The 19,289-nt window shown below is 36.6% G+C and overlaps 1 protein-coding gene across 3 annotated transcripts in view; it reads left to right on the plus strand.

Annotated features, from left to right (window-relative positions):
• Window positions 1-1,467: 1,467 nt before the first annotated feature.
• The window catches only part of LOC110032186 (cytochrome c-type biogenesis CcmH-like mitochondrial protein), a 40,543-nt gene continuing 22,721 nt past the window's right edge, over window positions 1,468-19,289 (plus strand). For 2 of the 3 annotated variants that reach the window (XM_020735726.1, XM_020735727.1), the window contains exons 1-3: window positions 1,468-1,772; window positions 1,879-1,966; window positions 7,406-7,559. In XM_020735726.1, the coding sequence (XP_020591385.1) occupies window positions 7,419-7,559 (141 nt within the window). In that variant the 5' untranslated portion in view covers window positions 1,468-1,772; window positions 1,879-1,966; window positions 7,406-7,418. The remainder of the gene's footprint in view (window positions 1,773-1,878; window positions 1,967-7,405; window positions 7,560-19,289) is intronic. The other variant, XM_020735728.1, reaches the window with a different exon arrangement.

Below are 19,289 nucleotides of genomic sequence, written 5' to 3' on the forward strand. Positions count from 1 at the left end.
CAATAACGCCACAACAATACTTCAATACAAGCAAAATAACACCTCAATAACACCAAAATAATATCACAATAACACAATAATATCACAATAACACCATAATAACACAATACCACTCAAATTATGAAATTATTACAGAATATCATCACAATACCACTCAAATAACACCTCAATAACACCAGTCAAATACCATCACAGAGCCATCACAATAAACCTAAATAACACCTTAATAACACATAAATAACACAATAATAATATCACAATACCACTCAAATAACACCGCAATAACACCAGTTTAATATCACCACAGAGCCGCCATAGTACCACTCAAATAACACTATAATAACACCTCAATAATCCATCAATAACGTTGTAATAATATTGCAATTACATCATAATAACACCAGTCAAATACCCACACAAATTTGTAATAATAACACCTCAATAGCACCCCAATAACAAAAAATATCGTGATAACATCATAATAAAACCATAATAACACTCTAATAACACTTCAAAAACACATCAATAACACCACAATAATACCCCAATAACACTATAATAATACAACAAGAACACCGGTCGAATACAACCACAGACCGCCATAATACCTCTAAAATAACATCTGAATAATACCATAAAAATACTGCAAGAACACCATAGTAATACCACAATAACACCATAATAACACATCAATAACACCATAATAATATCATAATAACACCATAATAACACCACAATAGCACCATCCGAACACCACCATAGAACCATCACAATACCAATCAAATAACACCACAATAACAATTCAATGACACCACAAAATACCGCAATAACAACATAATAATACCTCAATAACACCTCAATGACACGACAATAATATCATAATGACATCATAATAACACTTCAATAACATCAATCGAATACCACCACATATCTGCCACAATGCCAATAAAATAACACCACTATAATATCTCAATAACTCATGAATAACACTACAATAATAGCACAATAACATGATAATAACACTGTAAAAGAACACCAGTTGAATACCATCACATAATCACGACAATACCACTCAAATAACGCCACAAAAATACCGCAATAATACTATAATAACACCATAATAAATCTACAATAATATCTAAATAACAACTTAAAAAATCACACTAATACTGCAATACTCCTCAATAAGGCCACAATAATGCCGCAATAACACCATAAATTAATACTAATATTTTAAATCAAGCAAAACTCATCTTCATTTCAAATTTCTCATCATTATTTTTAGATTTCATCATCTCTATTTCAAATATCTCATTATTTTTTTATTCAGATTATCACCTCCAATTTAAATTTCTCACTATAGAAGAATTGAGAAAATTACCCTGTGAAATTCTATCTGACGAGATTAGAAGAAAATGAAGATTAAATCGAGCCAATAAGTTTTATTTTCGAAGCAATGAAGCGGATCGCGTCAGATGCATTTGTACTTTTCATTTTATATTCCGTCGGTCCGCCGCTTATGCTTCAAGAAATCTCGTTGGAATATTCTCTCGCTGCGGAGTCCCTGCCCGTCCTCATCTCGCGCTTGATCTCGAGGAACGCATCTCTCGCTTCTCTCGGCCCCTTCTATTCCGCATATACCGCTTCGACCTTGCCGTCTACCTCGACGCCGGCAACCTCCACAACCTTCCCCGCCTAATAGCTTCTTCCAGGAGTCCCCCACTGTACCACTTGTAGTTGCGTGCTAGGAAGTTTTCGTTCTCCATTTTCCGGTATTCTTACAGCCACGATATCCCTTCTTCACTTAACTTTTATTTATATTGCCAATGCATAACTATAGATGAACATTCTAAGCTGTTTTGTGTATTTTTTTCTTAGGTTTTGTATACTGTGGATCTTTCAATTGGTTGTTATAAAGGGGACAAATTATTCTTATTTTGTATTTGCACCATTGTTGTATCATCAGGTATTCACTAACTAATAAAGATTTTTGAAAGTCTAAACTTTAAATATTTGCTTTTTCCGATTCAAACTTCTGTTTGGATTTCGAAATGTCCGGGTGCTTATAATATCCTCTTCTGCGCATTGTTTCTTTTTTGTTTCTGCCCAAGTAATGCACAACCTTTGTGTACTTATAACATATTGCCTTTAATTCTCATAATACTTGCACAGTAAATACAAGAAAACAATCATATAGAATGATTGGGAGAGGTATAAAAAAATATAATAATTTTAAGCTCAATTTTTATATAATAATAATAATAATTAGTGGCTTTAATGATTCTAAAGATTGGGTTTTATATTTCGGGGGTTTTAATTTATTCTTAAGGAAAGAATAAAATATATTGTTTGAAATATCATACTACAAATATGGTAGAAACTCTTTTTTCTTTGACCAGTACTTAAAATTTGAAATCAATTTAAATTTCTTAGAAATTAGGAAAGCTCAGATTTTTTTCTAACATCTTTTTGTTAAAGATAGAATGTAATAATTAGAAAAGTATATGAAACATGATATGTACATTATGCTTGATATATAAATAGATTTTATATATGCACTTACCTTTTTTAATTAAAAATAGTAGCTCCATCCATTAGAAAATGTTAAATGTTAAAACACTAGGAGGGTCCTATTTCAAATTGAGTTCTCTTATTATTTTGTAAATTTTGAGGAAATTTTATCATAGTTTAATAATATGTATAGATATGTAACCAAACAACCTAAAAGGGGCTTTGTTGAAAAAAAGAGTGTAGGGACTATTTGGTTATTAATAAAAGGAATGCACTAAAATCCTTTTGCATGGGTTTTCAAAATCATAGGTTTGGTTGGAAGAATAACAAATACAACAACAACAACAACAAGCCTTTATCCCACTAAGTGGGATCAGCTACATGAATTCTTTTTCTCCATTGCGTCCTATTGAGTGCCATATTTTCATTTAATTCTAATGATTATCATTTTTTATACAATATGCCCAAGTCTTTTAGGCCTACCTCTACCTTTTTTAACATTAGTTAAAGCTAAACATCTACTCTATTAACTAGATCATCTGTTGGTCGACGTTTAATGTGACCAAACCATCTAAGATGACTCTCTCTAATCTTGTCTGCCACTGGAGTTACACAAACCCTATCACGGTTATATTCATTTTGCATTTTGTTTCTAAGTGTCAAGCCACTCACCCACCTATGTTTTTTGCTTCTCTTTTAAAGGCCAACATTCTGTGTCGAGCATTCCAGGTCTCACCACTATATTATAAAATTTCCCTTTTAGTTTAAGTGGTAATTTTCTATCACACAATAAAATCGAAGCATTCATTCACTTCAACAAACCAACTTAATTTCTTTTACAAACATCCCCATCTATATCACCATCACTCTGAACATTAGACCCGAGATATCTAAAACTTTCACACCTCTTGATGATTTGATCATCCATAGTTACAACTCAACCACTAGAGCTACTACTGCTAAAATTACATTCAATGTGTTCAGTTTTAGTTCTACTCAAATGAAGGCCTTAAGGCTCCAATATAGACCTCCCTAATTCAAGTTTTTCCTGAACTCTTTCTCTAGTCTTATCCACAAGAAGGATATCATCAGTGGAAAACATACACCAAGATACATCCTCTTGTAAATGTGTGGTAGGAGCATTTATAACTAAAACAAAAAGATATGGGCTTAAAGCCAATCCCTGATGTAATCCAACTGAAATGGGAAAATACATGGTCAGTCCTCCTTCAGTTCAAACACAAGTAACAACTCTAATATGCAGATCTTTACTGACTTGATTATACGTCATATCAACACCTTTCTCCTCTAGAGCTCTCGAAAGGACTTCTCTTGCAACCTTATCGTAAGCTTTTTTTTTTAATCAATAAAAATCATATGTTGATCTTCCTTATTCTCTCTGTACTTCAACATCGAACCTCTTAATAAATGTATAACTTCCATAGTAGACCTGCCTGACATAATACAAACTAATTATGAAAAATCTTTGCATAATGTTTTAACTTATGTTTAATTACCCTCTCTCATAATATTAAAGTATAGCGCATAAACTTAATTCCTCTATAATTTACACACTCATGTGCACCCCCTTTATTCCTAAAATGGGGACCAAAATACTCTTCATCCACTCCTCAGGCATCTTTTTAGTTTTTAAAATAATATTAAAGAGTTTAGAAAGTCAAGAAACTCTCAAATCTCCTAAATACTTCCACACTTCAATTTGGATATGAGCAGGTCTTACTAATTTTTCACCCTTGGTTCTCATCAACTTCTTTTTTACTAATGCAATAGTAAAATATTTTTTTTATTATTAAAGATATTAATATCACTAAAATCGATTATATTTTTAGAAACTTCATTGAAAAATTTATCAAAATAGCTCACTTACCTATATTGAATATATTTTTTTAAGAAAAACATTTTTATTTTTTTATCTTTAATACACTTTACTTGAGTTAAATCTTTATTATTATTTTGTCTTTGTTTGACTAGTTTATACATATATTTTTAACCTTCTTTAGTATCTAATCTACTATAAATATTACTAAAGATAGAATTTTTAGTGTCACAAATTGTTCTCTTAGATTCCTAACTGGTATCTTATATTTTTCTCAATTCTCTAAGCTTTTACATTTAAACTAATTTTTATAACACTTCTTATATTTTATCTTTTCTCACACTTTATTGTTCAATTACCAATTATTTTTATTCATATAAATATTTCTTTTTGATTCTCCATATACATCTTTTTTCACTTGTTTAATAGCGTTTGTTACTTTATCGCACATAGAATTTGTTTCTTCATGAATTTCCTAAATCTCAAAATTTTGAAATTTTGAATGAATAACAAATGTAATGTAAAACCGCAATACATTTGGAATTTATTCACTTGTTCAATTTCATGTATTTAGAATTCGTTAGATTTGGGTGAATTCTAAAGTGTGCTCACTTTGCTGCCCTCAACTTGCCAACTGTTGGCCGATTGCAGCAACACCCAAACTTGTCACTACTGTTGCCCTCTAGCAGCTCTTCGCTTTAGCTGGCCTGGCACGACCGCCTCTCGGCAACCCATTGCCGCTCTTGACTGCCCATTGCCGCCTCTCGACAGCCGATAGACAGCCCATTGCTGCCATCTATCCCTGCCTTCTTGTCGGCATTTAGCTACCCTTGCTTTGCTTTGTTGCAGCTCCCTGGTCGTTAGTCGTTGTCACTGCCACTACGAACTACTCATCATTGCTCATCTTCGACCACTGTCGTTGCCTACCATCGGCCACCATCGCCACTATATGGCAATGCTTTCACCATTGACAAACATTTTTTGCATTAATTTTGTTTTTTTCGGACCCAATAAAAATGTAAAGTTCTGTTTTTATTTTATATTGAACAAAACAACTCTAAAATATTCCAAATGTAATACATTTTTTTTACAATGCAGTTATTTTTTGTCAAATAACTCTGTAGTGTAAACGAAATGTAGTGTAATCGAAATATAGTTGGTTTGAAATATTTTGAAATTCTTTGTTTTTTTTGTAAAACACATCCAAGAGTTTATCCTTTTTGTGTTTAGTTTGATGTAAAATGAAATTAATTAAAAACCCAACGGTGGGTAATAGACTATAATGAGGGTTGGTGGATGTTGAGGACTGGTGGCCAACAGGGGCAGTGGGGCCCACAATAGTGGCGGGTTGAGGTTTGCTGCAGCGCTCAGTGGTTGATATAACACTTTATGGAATATATTTGAAAATCAGTCAAATATGGCGAGTTGGAATGCACCCTAAATGAACTCTATGATGAGTTTGAAGTTCACTAAAATTTACTTTTCATTCAAATTTCAATAACCCAAATACAAAAAATCTTAAATCTCTTGCATTCCAAATGCAATACACCAAATTTACATCAAATAAAACAACTCCTAAATAAAATAAATGGTTTGCAAGAAGTTGAACCGTGGGTGACATTTGGCATACATTTAAAAGCTTGTTATCGAATAATATCATCACCTTAAAATATGGATCTAACATAATATAATTTGAATATTATCATTTTGATTAATATTTAACAACCTTATCATGTATGCATTGTTTTTAAATTCACATACTGCCATTGCCTTTAAATTACAACATGAAAAATTACACGTTTTGAATGTAAGATTTTAAGTACTATTCAATAATCTCATCATATACATCACTATTTCTAAATTTAAATTATAATTTAATATTTTGACTCACTATTTTAATTAATATTTAACTCACTAGCAAATGTCTATGTATGTGTGCGCGCACACACTCACACTTTAAAATTTAACTAAAACCTATCTATATTTCATTTTGAATTTATTTGCTCAATTTTATAAATTTTAATCGAAACTTATTTTTGTTTTATTTTGAATTTATTTTTTCAACTTTAATCATTGTAACTCAAACCATGAGCTTGTAGCAGCATATGCTATTGTTTTGTATGGAGTCTTTACTGATTTTCACAACAGTTAAATTCGTTGAAGTTACATAAACTGTTTCTTATTTTTAATTGACTTGGTATTGTTGTTTCAATCGGCTGTGGAATTATTGATCTTTCATGATCTTATTACTTAAATGGAGTCATCTTTGGGCTGCATATGCTTTACTTTTTGTTAACTTGAGAACACAAAGGAGTTGGTTGTCTAAGACACTTGAAGTGTAAGCTAATGTATAGACATAAAGGAGGACTTTCAGCAAGAATGAGGTTTTTTTTATCAAAAAACCTTTTCCCCACTCTGTCTATGCATGTAGACATGTTTTTACCTAATCTATTCTTCACCATAAACTGTCTTCTCCTAAGCATGTCTTTTTTTGAGTAAGGAATAATTTCACAATTATATTTTGTATTATCTCTTGATTACCAATCTTTAATTGTTTTAAGGTGAGAAGACGTCATCCTTCATTGTGCTCATATTGGTAACATATATGCAGAGGCACGGCTTAGCTACTTAGTTTGGTTTCAAAATTTGCCAGTTCTTCTATAGATTGTGTTTGTGAATTTTGTTGGATGTCCTCAGAACATGCCTTTGGCTTTGAAAATGGCTAAATAGTACTGTATAATTGTTTATTTTGTTATTTACTTTCAAATGTCAATTGTTGATAAATATATTAACAAATTAATTTAGAAGGGTCATGTTTTGAGTGATTTTTTAACGGAATGCTGACTGGAATATGTTTCCCAAATCAACTCGGCATTTCGTTGCATCAAGATAATGATGAAAATTGCTTTGCTAGTGGGCTTTTATATATTCAGTTTTCTTTTTTGTGCCACCAACAAAGATTTCTATAATCATAACCATTTCTAGATGATGATGAGACTGTGCATACTCTGAAGAAAAAGAACTAATTCTCGATAAATTCCCATCTTTTTTTTTAAGAAATACTTGAAAAATGTCTGGTGAAGACGACCTGAAGAAAACCCAAACTGTGGAAGCTCGAGCTAGAAATATTAGCCATAATGTACGTTGTACAGAATGCGGAAGCCAGTCCATTGAAGAGTCACAAGCAGATGTTGCCATTCTGTTGCGGAAGGTATTATTTGATCCTTATGTCTCTTCGTAATTTCTTATTTGTTTGGATTTTTTGTTGATTTATATTTGATACATATCAGTTTATGATCTAATATTTTTTTAATGCAGCTAAAATGATGCAATATACAGATCACGCACAATAAATTAGGATTTACAGACTGTTATATACGTGAAAAACTTGTTTTATCTAGGCGCAAAATGAATTATACAAGAATTATAACCCAAATGAAAATTCATTGATCTAATAAACCCGAAGAAATGAATGAAAAAATTCAAACAACACAAAATCAGTGAGCAATTGAAAAATTTCCACTGCAATCGAAATTTCAATGGTTTCAAATTTGATTGAAGTCAAGATCTCTAGCAAATCTAATAACAAATGTCTAGGTGAAAAAGATGAACGAAAGAATTCACCAAATTGAAGAAATGCATTACCGCAAGGTGATAACTTCTCCCAGAAGTAGATGGTCCCACTAATACCAAGTTTGGAGAAATCACATTTTATCTTGCATAAGATTGAAATTGAAAAATCTTGCATAAGATTGAAATTGAAAAAAAAAAAAACCTTTAATAAATAAAATCTCTTATATCTTATACAATGTATGTAAACAATTTTCATATGACTCCTAAGTTCTCTCAGGTCTCTAGATAAGATCAAATATTCCATAAGATGGTCATTTATAGAATGGCAAAAAGTTAAAAGCACTGAAAAGTCAATATTTAATTGAACAAACATGGCTGGCTATTATACCGAGTTCATAAGCAACAATAGCTTGGCTGACCATCAATACCCCAACTCATAGCAAATAGCTAGTGAAAATTTCAAGGTGCCATTGAACCCACATGATATTGGATAACAAACTCATTTCAATTTGCTCAATGTGAAAATTCTTGAATCCAACTAATTGATCTAATAATATTCATCAAGCAATCTTGACATAAATTTTTTATTTTTAATCAAATAATTGTAAGTCTCAATGAGTTTGTCATGCAAGATTATCATATGATAAAACATAACTTCAGAAATAATGTATATTATAATTATTTGGTAGAGGGTTGGATGCAGATTCAAATGCAGGAGATGAAAAACGGGAAGGATTTAAGGAGTTACAGTAGTTTCGTGAAAAAGGTTAAATTAGATACATTAAAAAATGGATTAATGTTATAATGCCAAAAATCTTTTAATTAGTAAGCATTAATCCCAATATGCTGTAAGGTTTTAAATGGGCAAGTTTTTCTCACATTCATTCTTTAATGATTTTTTTTGGAAGTCTTTTTAAATTTAAACGTATTGTTACTTAATTATTAGATTTAAGCTGTTTATTTGTTCGTCTTATCAACAAAAAAACATTTAATAGTCACAGTCAATAATGAACTTTTTGTGAATATTCTTATACAATTTAGGCAATTATACATGAGAAAAATAATAAAAATGATACAAAACTAATTTGTGAGATAAGGAATACTGAACTTGATTTATAACTAATTCTTATAAAGTGAGATGACAATGAAATTAAAAGACAACTCACATAAATATAATGTGTCTATATAGGCAAGCAACTATATGTAAACAAGCTAACTCTAATGGTTTAAATATAAGTTGTGATGAATAATGCATATTTCAAATTAAAAGATAAAAAGAATTTAGATTTTAAGTTTGCTTTAAGGCATTTGTCATTAACAAATTCTTTAAATTACTAACGGAAACAAATTCTCTTTTATGAATTTATATGTCACTAAACTAATAACCAAATACTAAATTAAAATTAGTTTAATCATTCATTATAAGAATGATGGTAACACATAATTCATCAAGTGTTCTTCTACAGTCTGCTTGATCAGTTGATCAACTACAATTTATATGATTGGTTCTTTTTTTTTTTTGTTAAGAAAAGACTAGATTTCTATTATAAGTTTGTGTTGAGATGTAATCTCATTCTCAACATTGCTTTTAAACTCCAATTAAAGCTCTTGTTCAAGTATAGGTATAGGCTCATAAATAGATTTCTGAAGTAAGTTCAAATTCAAACTTTAATATTAAATGTAGATTCATATGGCAACTGAAAATCAATTTAAGCATCCATGACATCTTCAAGAGAATTTTTATAAACTACTGTTTATTCACTAAGGTTGTATTCAACTATAAATGATTCTTCTATTTGTGTATTTTCAATTGACTTTCGATAAGATGTTTCTATGTTTTTCATAAGACTAAGCATATGTTCAACATTCTTACTTGAACAACAGGTACATTCCTCATTATCTAAAGCTATTTATAAAGAGTCATACAATATTTTTAATGAATTTTTGGCTTTATTAATCTTTAATTTCCTATTTTAGATCCAAAGAAAAATAATATTTAGCTACATGGTCTATGAGCCTTGCATAATTCTGAGGCCAACATATTAATTTTATTATACTTCTGAATTGATGATTCTATATGCACTAAATTATAACTATTACTATGAGTTCCCTCTTTTTGAATATAAGTATTCTTTTTTATGTAGAAGATGCATATCATATTTGGATGTGATAAGACATGTTGATTTGTTTAGGGACTGAACAACAAAATAGTTATTTCTTGTGGCGGTAAACTCAGCAATAAATGAAAACAAAGAAGCAATATATTGAAAGTACAAAAGGTATATTATCTATGAACAATATTTTGAGCGTTGACGAGCGCTGCCTCAATTAGGACGCTGAACAATTTTTGGATCTCATGTGTTTTAAACTGAGAGAATTACCTCTAAAGCTTTTTGATGCCTAAAATGTCGTTTTGAGCTATGTTTTCTATGGGAATGAAATGTTTTGTATTTCTAACTCATTTTGGGCGAACAGCTTCAAGGACAGTGAACCTAACATAGCTGCTGCTGTGATTAAATTTGTGGCAATTTGAACCATTAAAGTGTTGGTATGGAACTTCTATGAATTTTAGTAAATTATTAATTAATAAATAAAACTTTCGTCACAATTATTAGCCTTATGTCAACTATTTGAGATTAGTGAAATTTAATATTTTAATTAATTATATATTATAAGATTTTCAAATTTATAATAATATTATTTTTTACAAATCTTAATATCAATGTCAGAATGTCACAATAATTTTTAAATAAACAATTTCTACTATGTTAGCATGTTTGATAATATTCTTAGTAAAAGGTTATCCACTTTACGGCATTAGGACAACTCTGCAAACCAGAATAACGCAGCATAGCATAATCAAAGAAAGCGAAGACTTAGTGTCCCCAAGTAGCACGACTCACTCGACGAAACAAATCGACCCATCGGTCGATCGACCAACCGAAGCAACAGGTCTCGCAGAACCTATCGGCTAGACCTCTCAACAAAACGGACTATCGTATTCAGGCCAACCAATTACGTTCTCTCGGCATAGGCAGATTCCAGACGACTAGCCAATACGATCGGTCACCCGCCGACCGACAACACTTACTTAAACTCGTAAGTCATTATAAACCGTGATTCTCTGTAAATATTATGACAGTTAATTATTCAAAATATAAGTATTAATTATATTAAGGGCTCTTACCATAACGGTTTTCACCTTCCTTAAATAGACAGTCTCAAGAGGAATAAAGAGACGCTCTCTGCCCTTCTCTTGAGGAAATTACCATGCGCTCTCTTTCTCTTTCTCTTGCCTTTTTCGATCCGGTCTCATTGTGCTCACAAAAAAATAAGTTTGGATTCAACATTTTGAAAGGTGGTGCGGTGAGCGTGAAGCATGCCACATATGAGAAGTGAAAATTGCTACGAAGGAGAAACTTTCCAAAAAGAGATAGCACCCATAGAGCCCAATGGAGATGTTGCGCAACCAGATGTTCATGCAAAGGTCGAAGGCCTACAAGCCCAAATGACTCTCGTGATGGAGCAATTCAAAGTCCTCTGGGCAGTTATCTTCTAGAGGAATGACCAAACTTCTTGTTTGGAAGTGAAACCTCAGGGGGTCTGTCCCCAAAGGCCCCCACTAGGGAGTCCGTCTATTCTAAATGACCAAGTCAGCAACCAACGAACGGAGGGACAAGACGAGTCGTAACACACTGCCATTGCCATGTCTGCATAGGCGAATCGGCGATGAGAAGAGCGGATGCGAGTGTCGTCTGACCACTTGTAGAAGGGGCTTTTACTCGCCTAATTAAAGAGGCGATACCCCCGCCCAAGCTAAGGATACCTCGCTTGGATTCTTACAAAGAGAGGACCGACCCGATGGATCATGTAGCATCGTTCGAGTTATCGGTCGATTTGCTCCAGCTCGACGACCCCATAACGTGTCGTCTCTTATTGACCACCCTAAAGGAGTCTGCTCTTTGGTGGTTCAACGGTCTACGCACCAAAATCGTTCCAAATTATTACGAGTTTAAAAAACTATTCGTTTTACACTTCTCAAACGTACAGAAGCTGAGGAAAGGCTCAGACACATGACTCGACCTCAAGCAGGGAGAAAACGAGAGCATGCGGGCCTACATCACCCGTTTCAAGAATGAGATGTTGGAATTTAGAAATCTGAAGCCTGATATAGCCGGAACAGCTTTGAAACGAGGAATCTGAAGCAAGCGGTTTAGGTTTGACGTAAACCTATTTAAACATGCTAATTTTGCAGAGGTATTGGAGATGGAGAATGAGCATAGACTCACCAAGGAAAACCTTCAGGGCTCCCCAAGGGATATGCCGGAGTTGTCCGATTATCTCTCTAAGAAGTGGAAAGAACGCGATGAACTGTAGAGTGCGAAGGACAATTAGTCGTCCGCTAGTCACCAAAACAACTTTTGGTTCCGGTACCAGCGTGAAAATAACCGAGGGTGCCATGATCGGAAATGACGCTCTGATCAACGGTTGACCCAGTATTACGAGTGACCACCTGTTTACCGGGTAATGCAAGGTTTGACACCCTTCAATGTGTTAATGGTCAATTAGTCCAGACCATCCAGAATAAGGGCTATTTCTAATCAGCCCTGCCACTGAAGGTAACCTCAGCCTTACGAGATCTGAAAAGGTATTGCCAGTACCACCGTGACCATGGTCACGACATAGAGGAATGTCGTCTTCTCCGAAACCTGATTGAGGAGGTCATCTGCGCCAGGAAGCTCAAAGAGTTTTTTGCGGCATCACTTATACACAACGACAGTGTAAAGCTGCAGCGGGAGAACCCTCAAACGCACTTATTCAGGTGCATGAGGTCCGCGTCACAGGGATAATCCTGACGATCTTCGAATGAGGACACCCAAACCCTCTGGCTTGAAGAGACAGCATTCGGGAGAGGTTGTTACGTAGTCCCATATGCACGTAACCATTTCCCAATTGTTTTTATGGATGCAGATCTCCCATCGAAAGATAACCCCCTACAATGAGGCGATCGTCGTCATTGCACTGATCAACAAGTATCGGGTGGGTAATATTCTTGTTGATACGAGTTCGGTGAATATCATGTTCAAAACGGTGTTCGATAAGATCAGCCTTAAGGATGACCGGTTGACAGCATCGACCGACCCGTTGGGATTCTCCGGGGAAAGGAAGGAGGCATTGGGCCTCATCGCTCTAGCCATCTCTTATCGAGAACTAGGGAAACAATATACTAGCACAAAAGATTTTTTCGTGGTGGAATCCTTGCCTACCTACAATACTATCTTCGGTCGGTCACTCCCGAATAACTGCCGAGCGGTGACTTCTACCTACCATGTGGCCGTAAAGTTTTCGGACGACAGAAAGGTGATTACAGTCCGGGGGGACTTAGGGTAGTCTAGAAACTGCTATTTACGAGCGGATTTGAACGTTGACCATGCACCACTCGATATCTAAATCCAGGGGAGGGGGTCTAGTGACCAGTGAGACCATCCTCCTGGTACTATTATACGATGAAGAACCAGATAATGTCTTTCTGATCAGGAGCATTTTGATGCAGTATCCAGGGACCAACTGATACTGATGATTCAGGAGCACCGAGAGGTGTTCGCTTGGACTGTAGCAGAGATGCTTGACATTCAATCGACGCAACATGCCACCAACTAAACATCAACCGCTACTCTAGATCGGTCCAACAGAAGACCCGCTCGACCGTCAGAACTATCCTAACCAATAGCAGCGGAGGTGCAGAAGCTGCTAGATGCCGACTACATCTGAAGTTCAGTATATAATTTGGCTCTCGAATGTTGTGATGGTCAAGAAATCCAACGACATGTGACAGATGTGAGTTTATTTGACCAACCTCAACACTGTCTGCCGAAAGGACACCTACCCCTTGCTGAAGATTAACACCTTGGTGGACGCAGTGGTCGGATGCTCGGTAATGAGTTTCCTCAATGCTTACTTCGGATACCACCAGATAAAAGTACACTCGATTGACTAAAAAAAAAACATTTGTTACTTCACAAGGCATATTTTGTTTTAATGTAATGCTCTCCAGGCTTAAGAATGTCGGAGTGACCTATTATCTCCTTATGGATGCATTTTTTTCTAATAAAAAAAGAAAGAATGTTGAGGTGTTTGTTGACGATGTTCTAATTAAGAGTAAGGGCCCGTTTGGGGCAGCTTATTGGTGCAACGACGTTTTGAAAACACACTTTGTTTCTTTGGGTAAACTACGTTTGACAGCTTATGCATTTTCAAAACACTGAAAATAACGTTTTTATACCGCACTTATCTAGATGTGGTGGCAGCTTACTGGCTGTGGTCTGATTTTTCCAAAAAAATAAACATTTGTAATAGCCACCGCAACTAGCTTATTAACAGATTATTTTTAATCAGCTTATCAATAAATTATTCAGTAAGCTACAGCTGCCCCAAACAGACCCTAAGTCAGCCAAACAACATGTTGAAGATCTAAAAGAGACATTTGAAATACTTGAAAAATTCAATATGAGATTAAACCCCGCCAAGTGAACCTTCGGAGCATCGACTGACAAGTTCTTTGGCTTCCTGTTGACTTTATAAGGATTGAAAGCCAATCCGGAGAAAGTATAGACATTCTTAGACATTTCACGCACACCGAGTATCAAAGAAATTGAGAGACTAACCAGTCGAATTGTCGGGCTCAGTTGTTTTATCCCAAAGTTGGGCGACAAGTGCGCTGCGTTCTTCAGGGCACTAAGGAAAAATCAGCATTTCGAATGGACGACCGAATGTGAGGAGGTGTTCAAAAACCTAAAAATTTCCTTAGTGTCACCCACAGTACTCCAGAGCTCGAAGCTGATGGAAGAGTTATCACTGTACCTCAAAGTTAGGCGAGTGGCTGTAAGTTCATTTCTAGTCCCAGAAGAGGCAGGAAAACAATATCCGGTCTACTACGCAAGCCGAGTGTTTTATGGCTCCGAAATCATGTACCAGATTATGGAAAAATTAACATTTGCTTGATTATTTCTGCTGACAGGCTTTGACTGTGTTTCCAGATGCATCTGATCCGAGTCATCACGGACCATCCGTTGAAATCTGTGCTCACACAGTCGGGGCATTCCGGTCAATTGCTAAAGTGGACAGGACAGCTCAGCGAGTTCAACATCACTTACGTCCTTAGGACGTCAGTTAAAGCCCAAGCGATCGCAGACTTTTCGGCTATTTTCTTCGTGACAGAGGAGCAGGAAAAATGAATTGTCATTGACGATAGGACGTGGATCCTATACGTCGTAGGACTCTAAGTAGGCATAAGTAGGGCAAGGGCTGGTTCTGAGCAGCCGACCAGAGAACATCTCTATCAGTCAATCTCAATGGTGTTCGATTTCACAAACAATCAGACAGAGAATGAAATGCTGATCGCCAGATTATGCATGGCATATGAGATAGGCACTCAGGACCTCTTAGTGAAATCTAACTCTTTGCTCATCGTGAATCAAGTTAACGGGGAATTTGAGACTAGAAACGAGCTGCTGGCTAGATGCATCGCCAAGACAAAGAGGAAAATTAGGAGATTTAAGAACTTTCACATCGGGAGGACAATCAAGTCGCTGATATCTTCTTAAAACACGTTTGTTTGGGAGTAATATCCATAAAACTTACCAGGCCAACGATCAACGAACCAGAGGCCATGGTGGTAGCAGTCGACGAGACTAAGGCTGTGTGGATCCATACATCCATTAACTGGAGGCTGGAGAGATAGAAGAGAACATCAAAGATACTAAGCACTTTAAAATTAAAACTACCCTATACCTGTTAATCCTCGAAAAGTTGTTCGGGAGGTCGGTATCTCTGAGGTGTTTGAGAGAAGACGAAGTCCAAGATGTGCTCCGGGAGGTGCATTCCAGAGAATGCAACAGCCACTCTGGAGGAAAAACCCTAGCCTACCGCGTGTAACAACAAGGGTACTTTTGGCCGATGCCCTTGAAAGTTGCGACAAAATTCTCAAAAAGGTGCGAACAGTCCTTGGCCGTTCACCACCTGGGGACTCGATATTCTCAGGTCTTTTTCTCATCGAAAGGTCAGAGGAAGTTCCTCTTGGTAGTGGTCGACTATTTTTCAAAATGTATCAAAGCTAAACCACTCAATCAGATCAACAAAAAGGCAGTCTGAAATTTCATATTGTCCGACTTGATCTGCATGTATGGGCTGCCTCTCGTCATTATCATCGACAATAGAACTCAATTTGCAGACTAGAGAGTGAATGACTTATGTGCAAAATAGAGGATTTATAAAAAATTCGCTTCGACCCATCACCCTAGGACAAACGGACAAGCCGAGGAAGCTAACAAACTCATCCAAAATCTATTAAGGAAAAAGGTTGAAGGAACCAAGGGAAATTGGGCGGACCTAGTACCATCGGTGCTCTGCGAGATCCAAACGGCGCCTTCTATGGCGACCGAACAAACTCTATTTATGCCAACCCACAGAATAGAGGCCGCGCTATTGGTCGAATATGATCATCATAGATAAAGGGTCGTTACGACCCCTTCATTCCCCAAAGACGAACTGATCAAGTGACAACATGCTAACATCGAGGGGGCGATGTTAGCTCTCGACCTTACAGAGGAAACTCGAGCCAACTCAGCTCTTCGATAAGAGATTAAGAGGCGAACCATTCGTTATTTGACAAACATGTTCGGGGGAAGATTTTCGTCTCAGGTGATCTAGTCTTTAAGAAGGCCGATCAAGCAGCTCGTGGACAGGCGGTTCGTAAGTTAGACCAGACTTGCAATGGGCCTTATATAGTTAGCCAACACGTCTTTCCTGGGGCGTATTAACTAAATACATATGCCGGGAAGGAGCTCCTGCGGACATGGAGCGAAGACGACTTGAAGTTTTTTCCTTAGAATTTTTTTTTCCTGAATGTATTTCTTGTATGCACAAAGGGAAGTGTCGTTACTTCTTATAATTTTGATCGATGCAATAAAAGGTAAACTAATTGTTATTTCAATGCCTCAGCCCCCTAAAACACACAGGGAACTAGGTCAGACCAAACTCCGTCGAACGATTGTTCTTATCAATCAAGCAGTGGTTCAACCAAGAGAAATTCTAGGAAAGACGCTGCCGGTTTGTCGGCAGCAGCATAACCGATACACAAGCAATAAAGAACTACAAAGAATAAGGTGTGCGGAAACAAAATATGGCAAAAATAAAAGATAATTTTATTCATTCCAATGGAAAGATGCAAGACATATCCGACTAACAGACATATCAGATACATATTTTTTATCTTTTCACGGAGACAATACTTCAGGAAGGCGAAGGCCCTACGTGGGTTGCCAGGAGCTCGACTTTTTCAAGCATCATTATCCGAGAGAAATCCCTGGTAACACCATCGTGGCCAGCGAGAGAAGAATACTACAAGTTCATCTCTCTAAGCAATGCACCGTCGGGTGGATGTGATCCTTCCTAGGAACATGTTGGATCTATGCTTCGTCCACAGATCATCACATCCACTGCGAAAAGTCATCGACGACCGAGATCCTTGTTGGAAGTGAGCCGACTTCTCTCCAAGAATTCCGGCTTCGTTTCCCGTTCTCGTCGCTCAACCCCATTCAAACCTTTTTTGGATTTAGTTGCTTCTTAACTACAAATCAGAAGCAGAATTCAATCGGAGCAAAAATGGTTGGGGGCCATCGCCCGGACTCTCACTCTCTCCCGCACTTCTCTCGCGATGAGGAGCAGTTGGAGAAACCATTGCCACTGGAGGTGTCATGCCTCGCTCTTGGATCGTTTGGTCCAAGGATCCAAAAACCTCCGAACCTCCAGCAACAACAGTCGAACAGACGTATTGTCCTCTTGAGGAATGGGCTCTCCTCCACCATTACCGGAAGTCCATTACATCCATCCACGGGAAGGATTTTCGGCCGGGTGTTGTTGACCTCATTTTTTAGGTCATTTGTTTTTCTTGGGGTCTTAGGATCTAGCTCTAGGAGTTCCTATTGATCGTCTTAGAAAATTAGAATTATGACCCACCCTTTTAGAAATTCTAACCAATTCCTATTTTTCTTTGATGTCCAACATTTATGACACAATACCATCGTCTTATGAATGAGCGGTTATGGGCTATTTTGTGAAGACTCAAGGGAAAAGCTCCTAATAGGACTCTAAGCTTTAGGAAAATATCGTCACGACTTTTTCATCACATACACACACCAAATGTACAAAATTGCACGAAATCGAACTTCAATTAAGCCTAAAGGACGGGTGAAAATGCGAGCTTCTTCGGATGACCTCCGACGACAAATTGGATTGCGCCAACGCGTCCGGGATACCAATTTTGGTAGGAAAGGATACTCATATTGCCATATTTTTGACACGAGAAAATTGACATGCAAATCAATGAATTCGTCAAAACGACCTCTGACGGCAAAACAGACAGAGCCGGTGCGTCCGGAATGTCGAAATTACCTAAGGGGGACACTCATTTTTTTTAGGGCGCCGCACATGAATAAATTGCACAAAAATTGATATATATATATATATATATATATAATCAAAAATTCAAAAAATATATATAACTAATGTTATTTAAGAGTATTTTTAAGAAAATTTTCTTTGCTTTTTATATTTTTTTATGCATATATATATATATATGTATACGTTTTAAAAAAAAATCCTTATTTTCTTTTTTTAAAATACCTTAAATATCTAAATCCCTAAACTCACGCACGCCTCCCTCGCTTGTTCGCGAGTCCCGCCCCTTCCTTTCGCTCGCGAGACCGACCGAGCCCCCTTCCCTTTCGCGGTCCATCCCGATCGCTGCCCTAGCCGAGCGACCCTCTTTCCTCTGTTGGCCGAAGCTTTCGGTCCCCACTGAAACCCTGGCTAAAAGCTTCCGCACCGTGTCACGCGAGCTGCTCCTCTGCGACAAAGCCTCGGCTCTGTCATCCCCTCCTCCCTCTGTCGTCCTCTCCCCACGCGAGGTTTGTCGCTTCTCTTGGCTTGGCTCACCGCCCAGGTGAGGGATGATATTCTTCCTCCTCTTTTGCTATAAAAACCCCATTTTGGGGAGTTCCTAGGGTTAGCCGAATTTTATTTTGAGTGAGGGAGGTGCTGTCATTTTTGTGTCTCGATTCTTCATTTTGTGTGTGTGTATTTGAGGCGTTGAGAAGACCTTGCCTTCTCTTGGGCAAAGCTTGAAGGAGGAGTGTTGGCCGAAAATTTTTGGAGAGGGTGGAGGGGCTGCCAAAATCTCCTCTAAATCTCCTTGGTTTGATTTTTCTTGCTTTGTTCATCTCGTGTGCTTGAGGCCTTTTGGAGGTGCTGTGGAGAAGATTTGTGGAGGTTTTGGAGCCGAAACTTTTGGGGGAAGGGGAGGTTCTGC

This window comes from Phalaenopsis equestris, unplaced genomic scaffold (assembly GCF_001263595.1).
Source record: "Phalaenopsis equestris unplaced genomic scaffold, ASM126359v1 Scaffold000884, whole genome shotgun sequence".
Taxonomy (NCBI): domain Eukaryota; kingdom Viridiplantae; phylum Streptophyta; class Magnoliopsida; order Asparagales; family Orchidaceae; genus Phalaenopsis; species Phalaenopsis equestris.